This window comes from Dasypus novemcinctus, chromosome 5 (genome assembly GCF_030445035.2).
Source record: "Dasypus novemcinctus isolate mDasNov1 chromosome 5, mDasNov1.1.hap2, whole genome shotgun sequence".
In the NCBI taxonomy this organism is placed as follows: domain Eukaryota; kingdom Metazoa; phylum Chordata; class Mammalia; order Cingulata; family Dasypodidae; genus Dasypus; species Dasypus novemcinctus.
In genome coordinates, this window is record NC_080677.1 from 115,264,308 (window position 1) to 115,277,732 (window position 13,425).

Below are 13,425 nucleotides of genomic sequence, written 5' to 3' on the forward strand. Positions count from 1 at the left end.
TTACAAATGAATGAGTGAACAGTGTGCAACTAACTAGCCTCCTCTTTCACACCTGCTGTTGGAAATTAAGCCAGGTCACAGAACTGACAGTAGGGCTACCAGGAGAAGAATTCTGCAACATTTTTGGTGAAGGATGACTTTTGTCAGCCAACACAGAATCCCCTTTCAGTTTAAGGATCTAAATTATTTCCTGTTTACATATTCACAAGCAATAATTCCTAATTTTTGGAAAAATTCTAGGCCTCTTGCCTAAGGTTCAAATTTAGTGTTATAGATTCCATGTTCTTTCTTTTAGAGAATTTCATTCAACCCCTAACTTTCTTTTCTCCTATCCACACTTGGGTTTCCATGCCTTGTTTTCCCTCACAGTTTAATATCTTTCAACCATAAAAATTTCTGAATCATATACTTGGAAATACTGATCTTAAAAAGATTTTATGTTTGATCACACATTTTAATTATTCTCGGTCTCAAAAACCTTAAGAGGACATGAAATCAACACCCCTTGGCAGGCCCTATCTGGAAATATTTGAAAATCTATTTCCTCAACATAGTTATTATACTCATTTATAATTCCCCTAATCATGCTTCTTCTACTTTTATTTAAACCTACAATTTTCTATTTACCTGTTAAGTATATTTCTCAGAAACTTAAATCTCTGAATTGCTCATATGCTGGATGAACACTAAAACCCAGCAGATACACAGCCAACTCCTACTCTCCAGTTCTTTGGGCTTGCCCTGAACAACCAAGAAAACGATGATGATGGACTAGCCCCATCCCAAAAGCAAGGCGTATCTTCAGTTGCAAGCAAAACAATTCCATTTCTCTGCCCCATAGTATCTACTTCCCTTCTCAGCCTGAAGCAGTCAGAATAGACACTGTCCCAAATCTCTCAAGACTGAAGAATGAAGAAAAACAAGGCAGGGATGTAACCACTTGTGTTTACTGGATAATCTGTTAACATTGATATAAAAAATGAATTTTTAAATTAAGAACAAAAACAAAACCTTGAGGGGAAAGAAATGACACTGAGTTTATCAAACAACCTATTTTTTATAACCTAAATGTTATACAGGGATGAGCGAACTATGGCCTGAGAACTAAATCTGGCCTGCTGCTTGTTTATGTAAATAAAGTTTTATTGGAAAACAGTCACACTCATTTGTTTAGATATCATCTATGGCTGCTTCTGTATTATAACAGCAGAGATGAGTAGTTTTGACAAGAGACTACATGCTTCACAAAACCAAAAGTATTTACTAGTTGGCTGGTGGCCTTTTATAAAAAAGTTTACCAACCCCTGTTATTGAGCCTTGGCCTCTTTAAGTCTCCTCTTACGAAAGATCTATATAGACAACAATGAAAATAGTTAACATTTATCATTCAGTCACATTGTGTTCAACACTGCTTGTTTAATTTTACATTTATTATCTCTTTTAAAAATCTGATAAAACATATGAATTGGGTCCCAATATAAACCCCTACAGATGAAAAAACAGGTTTGAGGAAATTAAATAGCTTGGTCAAGGTCAGTAAGCTAGTAGGGTTGAATATCAAACACAGGTCTGCAGGACTCCAAAGTTAAAGTATAATGATTATTCTACAGGGGGCTTTAAAATAAAAAATAATAAAGAATGTTTTCTAAGGCCTTAGTGTGCAGCTAGAAATCTTCCAATTTTTTTGGTTTCATGGTCCATTTGCTTTTATATTGTTGTAAGTGACATTAAGTAAGTTTTGATAATTGTCCATTAATAGCAAATTTTTAAAAATCTGATGATTCTTATTCTTCACAAGGGAAAAACAATAATAAAAGCCATCTTTACCCTTATGGTTAAAGGCTACATGGTTTAAAAAAGTTCTTACTTGAAATTCTAAAATGAAGGCCCACCCCTACCTGGCCCCTATAGACAAAGTAATGTATGTATCTTAAATCAAGATCTGCAGAAATACTTTTGGAAGGAATTTCTGAGTTCTCAAGTTTGAGAAGCACTATTCAAACATCTAAATGATAACTGACCAGCACCTAGCAAACACATCTTTGTTGAGGTTTTTTAACCAGTCACCAAGACAAAACCCTCTTTACATCATAAAGAATTAAAAGCATTATGTTCTTCAGATTACATAATCACAGTATTTGTTGAGGGTAGGGGTAGGAGGGTTGGGAGGGACAGATGACTTTGTTTAAAGCTTAGTAAGGCATCTGGGTTAAATGTGACGGAGGTTTAAAACATTCTCATATTTTCCCTGAGATGGCAGGGAAAAAAAAAGACAATGGCCATAAGGAAACCATCCACAAAAATTCTCAAGAGCATACAAAAAGGAAGTAGCTTTACACAATACTAAACCACATTACAAAGCTACAGTCATTAAACCCATCTACAACGGACAGAAAGGATCATGCAATCCAAACACACGTAGAAATTCTGTTTATGATAAAAATGGTATTCTATGTTCATCATAGGGGACTAGTTAATACATTATGATATTGTCATAAAGTGGAATACTATAGCAGTTTAAAAAGTGAGGGGATAAGTAAATCTCAATGTGGAATATCCTCCAAGATAAATCATTAAGGGGGGAAAAAAGCAAAGTACAGAAGTTAATGTAGAATTTTTTTTTAAGTGAGGAAATGAATGAGTAGATGAATTTCCAATATTTATCTGAAATTAAGTATATGAATCTGTTAAGAACTGTTAACCTTTGTTCACAGGGACTAGGGACAGGAGGCCTTCCTTCACCTTTCACTTATATTCAAACTGTTACATTTTCTAATATGTACCCCAAATTAATTCAGTTTTACAATGGGACACTTTGTTTCACATTATATTAATGCAGCTTATTTTTTTTTCTATAGTAAGCACATATTACTTTTCTAATTGAAAAGTCAATCAAATACCAGCTTTATGCATTAATCTTTTAATTATTTGCATAATAGAAGGATAATGAGTAAAATCCCAAAGCAAGATAATATATATAGCCTATGGACATCCAATGTAAAAAAGAAAATCTTGTTTTTTTAAAATATTAAAACAAAAAAAAGACCAAAAGCCTAATAGAAAATTATCTACACTAAGTTTTCTATATCTACTGAAGACCTATATCTTAAAACTAGTTGATACTGGCTTTCTGACTGGGTTGCCTACTCTGCTGCGGAAAGAGCAATATATACTGATAAATTCTGTGATAGGAAGGAAACCAATAAATTAAAAAAGAAAAAAATAAAGGAAAAGAAATTGCCTAAATCAATAAATGCAAGATAGACCGAATCATGACCTCTTTTAAATATGTTATTTTATTAGGAAAGTGAAAAGCGATTCCAATAAGTCTTGAAATTTCCAAAGATTAGAGATGATACCTTTCTCAGGTTCAAGAGATCCTATCCTCTCTCACATGATGCACAACTGTTGTGTTTCAAACCTATTAGTGTCAAAGGTGATGTAATTAAAATGGGGGATGGAGAGGGAAAGGAAACCACAGAGAAAGGGAAGTTAGAGACCTGATGTATAGTATTTCACAGCAAATGAAATAGAAGCACATGTAAACAGGAGAGTACAAATATCAACCTGCTGTAGATTATAAGGGACTACCAATCAATACAGATCATAAGCATTCACCTGTTAGAGAGCTAGATCCTCAAAATATACCACAAAGTTTACCTGTAACAAGTCCCAATAATTATCATTCTACTGTGCTTCTTTATTTTAAATACACACACACACATATAATAAATATTATAGTATCCCCTGAGTTATGTAGCATTACTGAGAAATGAAAGTCACTGGTATGCTGAAAAGGTTAATACTTCAGAGTCGGAAGGACTGGGTTGAGATCTCAACCTCACTACTCAAGATCTTTATTACCTTGGGCAAGAGTTGGTTGTTTTGTTTTGTTTTAATCTTTTGTCTGTCTCTTCATCTCTAAAATGGGATTAATAATACTATGTTCATGGATTGATGTAATGATATTATACCTACAAACTGCATCACTTTGCTCCAACATAAAATTTTAAGACCATGTTCTTTTAAAAGGTGCTATTTGCTTAATTCAAACCATTTTGAATAGAAATACCAATACTTCAGTCACTTTTCTTTCTTCCAAAGGCAAAGAAACACAACTTAAACTTTTCCTGGACTGCTTAGGATCATAAATATGTTTATGTTGACTACAAAGTAATACAAAAAAGATTTCACAAGCTATCAGTCACTTTATAGGTACAGTTTGAGTAGAGACAGCTTCTGAATTGAGGTTAGGTTTATGGAGATGTTGTCTATGATAATTTTTAAAAAAAAATTTTTTAAAAAGTCATTTTTCTGTGTCTTTATTCAGTCAGTACTAATTTGTGCCTGCCTCTAGCAAGCCTCTTTTTCATATTCTTAATGTGCTGATTCTAAGCTTCTGTAGCTAAGAAACAAGATAACCATTTTGAGGCAGACTGGCACGGTTTAAAAAAAAAGACTAGACTCAGACAGCTCTGAGTTTAAATCCCAGTTATGCTACTTACTTTGTGACCTTGTCAAGTCACTTAATTTCTCTAAGCCCGTTTCATCACCATTAAAATGGAAATAACAGTACCTATTTTGAAACTCTGGTAAAAAGCATATGAAAACTTACATAAATATCTTACACAGGGCTTTCCTCAACTACCTAAAAATACAGGTTATCCAGTTAATTGTAATTATTATTATATAATTCATGAAGTGTGTTGAAACTATAGCTAGGTTAAGAATAAACAGAATTTATTAGGAACATATGCTTTTAATGTGTGAAATTCCTTGGCACTTGAAGGGAGATACAAAGATGAAAAAAGAATATAGTTATCTATGCCTCAGAGGCTCAGCTTAATGAAAAGACATACCTATAAATAAAATCAGTAAAATTTATAAGTGCAAAAGTAAATGAAGCGGCACTCTACTTTAAGTCAAACGTTATTCTGAAGGAGGTGACATTTAAACTAAGAAGATAAAATAAAAATTGGAGTTCATAACATTAGGGACTGAGGTGAGCAGGCTTAGTCCAGAACGATGCAATAGCACATGTAAAACTCTGCAAGTAAGAAACAGCATTGGCAGGGTATGGTGCAGAGTACTTACAGAGAGGTGAGTTTAGAAAGGCAGGCATATAAATCACTTAATATGCCAAAACCAGTAGTGAAATATTTTAAAACTTGTTTCAGATATTGTTTTAATATTACAGATGAATATTTAATATGGAGTAATTTAAATTTTATCCTTATGTGTTGCTCTTTTTCATTTAGAACATTTAATTTTCAATGGTATGGAAACTCTGAACTGATTTTTCAAAGTTCTAGAACTCACCTAGAAACAATATTGTATGCTACCCAGACTTCAGGTTTCTGTTAAGTAGTCACAAGTATATAAAAGCTGAACATTTCTCACAGGAGTCCTTGTTCCTTTTATTATAAAATGGTAAGAACACCAAGGCCTGTTCAGTGCACTATATTATTATTATTGAACAATTCATCCCAGACCTTTTGTTAGTCAGGGCTATAAAATAAATGAGATATTAGATTTCTTTTAAGGGTGTAATTTCACATTGTAATTTTCAATTCATTTTATAATTACAATGTTGCCATTTAATGAAATTTCACTAAAAAAAGAAAAGCTGTACAAATATTGATTTTATATATATATTAATTTTAAAAAGGAGAAATACTAAAATGTTTCTCTTATAGGTACATTCATTCTTATATGTTAATGTGAGAGATTTTCAGTTACTAAAATGAATGAAAAGTAGACAATTACAAATGGTTCCCTATGTATGTTTTTTTGTATGCACCTACTTAGATACATAAATATTACTTAAATTCAGAAAATAACAAATGCTTATGAATTGGCTGAAAAGGTAAGTCAAAGAGTAAACAGGGAAAACAGCTGCTAAGCAGAAAAAACTTTGTAATATGCGTTCAGGAGTATGATAGGCACAGCAAGGAAGCTCAGCCAGTAAAGTCTGGAGCACTAGTTTTTTGTTATTTTGTTTTTGTTGCTGTAACTGTTATTTTTCATTAACAAAGTAAAAGATATTTTAAGGGTCCCAAGTTACTCAATAAAAACTAAGAAAGAAAAAAAGCTCAAGGGTCTGTTCATAGAATTACATTAGAGTTGAACTTTTTTGGATAAACCACTTCTCAATACTTCCTTTTACTTTACTCTGTCTATCCACATCTTTCCCCCCCCCCCCCCCCAAGATACCTAGCGAAGGATTGAACCCAGGACCTTGTATGTGGGAAGCCAGCACTCAACCACTGAGCCACACTGGCTCCCCATCTTTCTAATGAGAGTAGGTAGTATGGTAGTAATAAGGGGAAAAAAAAAAAATCAAACAACATAATGACCTAATTTCAAAACTGCCCCAAAATAAATTAAATTAATCCATCTTTATTGGCACAAATTTACATACATGTCTCTGTGTGACTGAGAATTCTTTGTTCATAATTTGCCCAGAAGTAGACCTTGGGAATGTCCTAGTAGAAATCTCAGAATTATATTCTTTCACAATTAAGTTTTAGATTGTGAGAAACTGCATGGAGTTTTGAAGTCAGCAGCTTAGTTCTGGTTTTACTATTTATTATCTCTGAAACTCTGGACTCTTTTTAAGCACTCTGCATCTCAGTAATTTTACCTATAAAATGAGACTAATAGGCTGACTTCACAAGACTGATGTGAAGATGACATACAGCAATGTATCAGGAAGACATTGCATAAATTTTGTAATTTTTGTAGCTGCATACTCAGTACTTATCAACCTTTTGCATTTCAAGCATATCAAATAGCCTAGGTCACATTATGACAGGAAAACAAAAGCTCACTCATTTCCACAGTACTGCAGTGTGTCCCACTGGATTGAAGTATTCCAAGTAATTTCTTCCCTTTAACCTTACATTGAAACAGCCAATAAGACAGGTTTCAAACTGCCACAAGGTGAGAAGGAATTATGAATAACAACTAAGCAGATAATTTGCACAAAAATAATCTAAACTGTAGTGGTATTAAACAGAATTAAAGTATAGCGGTCTGCTTTGCACAATCCCACAAGTTTTAAGAAACTCTGCTTCTGCTTACTTGCTTCCTGACATCTCTGAAAGCAAAAATATAGCAACATACATTAAAATAGTCATATTCTTTGAAGAATTAAAATCTAAACCGGAATCTTACACTTTTAGAAGGTGAGCAAGATGCCTTCCATGGTTATGTAATAAAACTATACTTTTGCTTTGGAATACTTCTATTAGATTATCGCTATACTAAAATCATATGCAAGTTCTCTCAATTACAAATGGCACCGTGGAAGGTCCAAAGGCAGATCAACTGGAAATTTTAAGTTTACCACTCTGCCACAATGTCAATTCAGTTTTATATTTCAGGTTTACGCTTTGGATTGGCTTTCTTCATCATGATTTTACCCTCAAATATACTGTGACTAAACTGCATTACTATTTATTACACATATAAGCATTTCAGATGGAATCAAGAAGAAGGATGAAATAACTAAAGTCAATATGCGTGTTTAAAAACTGCACAGATATTTTAAAAACTTCCAGCTGCCAAATGACAACCTTAACCACTTGAAGCAAATCTGTATTTGTTGTGGTGGGGGAGAGGAAAAGACCACACCCAAAGTTATGACTCCACAGTGAAGTGATACCAAGTTTCTGAATTTTAATGATTGCTATTTTCGGTACTCTTTTTCATGGTCACTGAATACTTCATATTCATGCCAGGCCCAAAGTTAAAGAAAATGTTCCTCTGGCTACTTAATGGGCAAGTCCAAGATGGAGAATTACCTCATTCAAAAAAGATTTAAGTAACTGGCACAGAAGGTCAAACTCAAACGATCAGGGCTCAGGAGTACTTTCACAAAGCTGGTTTTCACCTCTCCCCTCCCCCAAGGGTTCAGGAAGGGAAAAAGAGCCGGGTTAAACCTTGCCTAACAGTATCAACACAACAGTTATGGGACACAGAATACTAGCATGTTATCTGGACCGCTCTTTCCCTTTAGACTCTCCCTGGACTTCCCTCTTTCCTGCTGCCACCTCCACCCAAGCTCTCTCTTATCCCCACCCCCATCAGCTTCCTCAGCCTCATCTCCATCCCACCTCCGTGCTCCCGCCTACTCCACTCATCCCTGCTCACCTTGGCCACATAGTCTTTCACTTCGTCCAAGTCTCCGTTTTTCAGGGCCCACATAAACTCCTTGTCGCACATTACTGCAGCGGAGCGGGCCAGTTGGCCGAGCAGAAGACCAGACGGCGGTGGCAGCAGCAAGCGGATACCGCCGGGCTTAGAGGGAGACAGGGCCACGCGAAGCCGTAGAGAAAAGAAGAGAAGGCGGGTTAGGCTGCCAGGCGGGCGAAGAAGTTGGCCGCGGTGACCGTTGGGGCGGGAGAAACAAAGTTCTTTCGCAGCCGCCGGGCCCAGCAGAACAGGTTCCGCCTGGCCGAGGAGAAACAGGAGGGCTTACACTTCCGGTTCACTCCCCGCTAGGCCCGCCCCCAACTTCCTCTTCCCTTTCCCCTCTGCGGAACGCCCAGCTTTGGACCCCGCCTCCACGACTCCCGGCGCGAGTGCCCCTGGTGCGCAGACGCAGAGGCTGGTGGGCTTGGGGTGTGGACTGCAGTGAGATTGGGAAACTGAGGGCAAGTGATTCGAGAGCACGAGCGTTGGGCTGTTATAGGGAATGCTAGGACTTTTCTGCCGCATTATTAATGAGGAAACCTTTTTTCCCACCTTACATGAACATGGAAGGCTTCTTGCTCACCTTCTGAAAGTGTCTAGTATCAGTGTTTGATTTTAATTCTTTCCTTCTTTCATTCCGTTATCAAGCATCGCTTGGGCTTCTATTATATGCCAGACACTGCTAGGCACTGAGGATTTAATAAAGAAGATGGAGTAAAGCAATTCCTACCCTCAAAGAACTTTTCAACACCTGTTACAACGATGTGAATTTAATGTGCTAATACTATGTATGAAGTTCTGTGAGGGTTGGGGGGAGGGGGATGGGGAGGGGAGACCTTAGTGTGTGGTGGGGGAAAGATTTTAATCATCTCCCTGACCAGCAAATGATAACCACGATTGGTAATTCGGTTTGATGGCATAGGGCAGAGCAATCCCAACCGCAGATACAATTCAATTTTTTTTTTTCCGCTTGACTTTAGCTGTTTGAAACTTACATATAAAGTCTGTTATTAGTTACCATCCACTAAACAAATGAGTCAAGCTACTTTGCTACCGTTATAATGCAGTTTGGGAGCTTAAGAAAATGGAACTCCAGAGCCAGATTGCTTACTTTTAATTACAGGCCCCACCCCTACTAATTTTGGGTCGCCTTGAGCAAGTTACTGAACCTCTTCATGTTCCAGTTTTCTACATGTGTAAAATGGGGATAGTAAGAGTATTCAATAAATGTAAATGAAATTTTACTGTACTTTAGAAATGGCAAATAGAGCAAGATTTCAAATCAAAAGTAAAATTTCCAAATATTTAACAGCTATGTAGTCTATTATTCTATTAATTCTACCTCCTGATAAATAGAAATACAGATTCACATATCCAATAGTGATATATTTCCTGAAACACTTCTTAAGGGGGAATTGGCAAACTCTGAAGTTCCCATGTCTTCTAACTCACACTCCCACCTGCATGATGGTGAATCTCTATATTACATCACTCTGATAGCTCTTGGTTTATAACTCCAGTCCAGACTTCTCCAGTGTGAGCCATGTAGTTTTTGCTGTTATTTCCTCTCTCTGGAATGTTCTTTCTCTAACTCTTGCTCACTCCTTCACACCTTTGAGAAATCAATGCAAATGCTACTTCTTCAGAGAGGCCTTCAAGATCACCCACTTTAAAAAAGCACCTGGTTACTGCTATTATATACCTTATTTTTTTCCCTTCACAGAACTTTAGGCAATTATTTTCATTATTTTTGTACTTATTGTGATATATAAAATATTCTTTTTTGTCTGCCATTCTGGGCACAAGAGAGGATTTCTCTTTCTGGCTTCCTCGTGGTTAAGTAGTGTCATCTAACTAATTTTGGCCTATTAGTTATGAGCCATAATAATATGAGTCACCTAGAGGCTTGCCAATTCAAAACCTTTAGAGTTCTTTTTTGCTCTGGTATAGCAACCAGCAACGATCAAGATAATTGCTACACAGTCAGCTTGGGTTCCTGAGTGACTACACTGAGCAAAGGTCCCCTGCCACCCCAGGATGGATATGTAGTATAAATAAGAATTAAACCTTTGCTGTTTTAAGCCACTGAGATTTGGGTATCTATTACTACAACAACATCAACCCAATCTTGAATGATTCAGAAATGATTGCCCAAAGTGGGATGTTACTACAACAAAAATCTTAAATAGATGGGTTATTAGCTTAGGGGCTGGCTTAGGGACAGCAGGGAAAGTATTAGAAGCCATAAGTTTGGTGATTTATATTCACAGTGGTGAAACATTTAGTAAAATAGTCTCCTGTGAAAGCATAGTGAAACATGAAGGGCAGATAATGTACCCAATAAACTTACTGTTCTAGTGAATGATGTTGGAACACAGAAAGTTGGTGGCATGTGTTGGTGACTATTGGCTATATAAGATACCAAGGAAAGGACAGTTTCAGAAAAGAGTTGTCCAGTTTGCATTCAGGAACGAAAAAGATAACAGGGTCCAGAAATTTGGAGACTTGAAGTGTTGGAAGATTGAGATGATTCTCAACCTCAAAAAAAAAAAAACAAAAAAAACTGAGATGAGCAGCAAAAGCTGATTAGAACTCAGCCTTCTGGCAAAGGTCAAAGGATTTAACTGGCATACCCATGCCTAAAACCTCTGAATGGAATATAGCGGTATCCAGTACATCCTTTTTTTTTTTAAGATTTATTTATTTCCTCCCCTCATTGTTTGCACTTGCTGTCTGCTTATCTTCTTTTTTTTTTTTTTTTTTTTAGCAGGCATGGAGAACCGAACCTAGGACCTCTCATATAGGAGGGAGGCACCCAATCATTTGAACCACATCCACTCCCTGCTTGTTGTGTCTCTTGTTGTGACATCTCATTGCAACATCTCATGGTGACATTTTGTTCCATCAGCTCGCCATGCCTGCCCTTCACATAAGCTCATCTTCTTAAGGAGGGACCTGGAACTGAACCCGGAACCTCCCATATGGAAGCTGAGTACCCAACTGCTTGAGCCATATCCACTCTCCCAGGACATATTTTCAGTTGGACAAACTGGTGCTGTGGTCCATCAAAGCCTGCTAGGGTCAAGGAACTCACAAGAGAGAAGTAAAAGAGAAAGTTTTGTCTCAGAAAGTACAGTGTCTGTGACTATGGCACATGGAGCTGATCTGAATCAAATGTAGATGAAGCTGGCCAAATTTTTGAGAGTTGTGCCCAAAGATCTACTAGTCAGTACTAATGAAAACAATGAATGTGACTTAAAATGACCCTTGGGCCTCAACCTTCTGTATGCAGGAAGCAGCCTGAGAAAGGGGCTCAACCCCCAAGGAGGACATATTCTCCAAAACTCACTTAGGATAAAGACAAAGAGGATAATGGAAAAGGAGAATCCCCTTCCCCTCAAGAAGCTGAAGCTAAGGACCACAGGAAACAATATTCTGAAGCTGGAGTACCCCTCCCATGGTTTAGAATTGGAGTCAAATCAAGGGACATTCTCCACCCTACACCTCTAGCGAAGAGGACCCTTAGAATGTCTTCCCAACAGAATTCCAGAATCACCAAAGTCTAATGATTGCTATCTGTATCCCACACTTCCCCTTTTTGCATAGGAGTGTTTACCGTGGTTATTCTGTTCCTACAATACCATCATATATTAGGTTTGTGAGAGGGGTGGTGGAGACACATACTTTGTCTATTTAGTTATGTCTCCAGATCAAAAGAAGACATATTTAGTCCCTATATAGAGACTACCATGCTTCATTCACTAATGTAGCGACTACTGTGTGATCCTCGACTTTGAACTTGATATTGTGATAGGCCAGAACTTTTTGGACTATTTCCCTGAAAGAGTAGGCATTTATCTTACATGTGGGAAGAATAATTGTGCCAATCCATGGTAGTCATGTAATGTCAATGAGAAATAAACCTTTCATGTTGTAAATCTCCCTGAGATTTGGGGGGTTAGATGATACTGCAGAATAACTTAACCTATTCTGAATAATACACCTATTTATTGTCTGTCTCTTGCATTGGAAAGTAGGCTTAATGAGGACCAGAATCTTGTCTATCTTATATTTTTTATGACAGATACTTATCACTACATGAATGGGTAAATTCTCTTAGCATAATTAAGGAACTTAATTAGCCAAGATTCATACCTGAATAGGTAATCATCTCAACTTTTCATGGTGCTGATCCAAGGAAACAGGCCCACTACCTCCAAGCTGGATCTAAATAGCCCCCAGAAATAAAAAAAAAAAAAAAAAAGAATTTTGATGTCTTATTAAAGCACTAATCAAAAGAATGATCTTACACATGACCATGCCAATTTTGACTAAGATTACATTATTTTATTTCTATATTACAAAAATAATATATGGATGCATGGTTGTTTTTTTTCGTTGCATATGGAGTAAAACATGAAAATACTTCTCTTATACCCATTCTACATTACCCCCACTTACCTCTCCATGGGTAACCATTGACCGTATTCACTGGAGAACTATGGAATACACTTCAAATTTGAGAAAGTAAAATCATATAAAATCCTTTTAAAAGAGTGTTATGTGTGCATTTGACATTCTCTGAGTTTTAAGGTTATGGTTCATTTCTTGCTTCCTTCACTACATTTTTCTACATTTTCTAGTTTTCTATAAGCAAATATTAATTATAAGTCAGAAAAATAATGTGGGTTTAAATGGTTAAATCATATATCTACATAGAGCAGAACTTATATCAAATTCAATTGTAGGAGTTTCAAATCATTACAATAAAAGGTTTCTAAAAGTGGGGTGAAAAGAAAGATTACTGAGGTGGGCATAGCCCTACTAGATATTTAAAAAATAATTTATGAATTTACAATATGTAATTCAATAACTATTTATTCAGAGCTTGACACTTTTAGGAGTCTGGAAGAGAAATGGATAAGATACTGATCTCATGGAGATAATATTCTAGTGGGGATGACAGATAATAAATAGTAAATTAATAAGATAATTTCAGGGGAGCATTTAGTGCTATTAAGAAAATAAAGAAGTGTGTTATAGTAATGAGTGACTGAATTGTGGGGACAGCTTTAGCTGGACAGGGTAGCCAAAGAAGGCCTCTTTGAGAGGCCAATATTTGGATGAGAAGGAGTGAGCACAAAGCCTCTGGAGGCAGGGCATAATAGGCAGAAGGAACAGTAACTGCAAAGACCAAGGCAGATCTAGACTTGGAGGGCTTGGCTAGTG

The 13,425-nt window shown here is 36.6% G+C and overlaps 1 protein-coding gene and 1 long non-coding RNA gene across 3 annotated transcripts in view; one reads left to right on the forward strand and one right to left on the reverse strand.

Annotated features, from left to right (window-relative positions):
• Positions 1-8,693, reverse strand: part of MTPN (myotrophin) — a 54,042-nt gene extending 45,349 nt beyond the window's left edge. Inside the window, exon 1 of the mRNA XM_004470460.5 lies at positions 8,155-8,693. Coding sequence (XP_004470517.1) covers positions 8,155-8,226 — 72 coding nt within the window. The 5' untranslated portion in view covers positions 8,227-8,693. The remainder of the gene's footprint in view (positions 1-8,154) is intronic.
• The window catches only part of LOC139439040 (uncharacterized), a 123,765-nt gene extending 111,631 nt beyond the window's left edge, over positions 1-12,134 (forward strand). Inside the window, exons 1-2 of one of the 2 annotated variants that reach the window (XR_011648875.1) lie at positions 8,535-8,594; positions 10,964-12,134. This is a non-coding gene — a long non-coding RNA (uncharacterized lncRNA). Of the gene's footprint in view, positions 1-8,534; positions 8,595-10,963 lie in introns of those variants that run through there. The other variant, XR_011648874.1, reaches the window with a different exon arrangement.
• Positions 12,135-13,425: the final 1,291 nt, after the last annotated feature.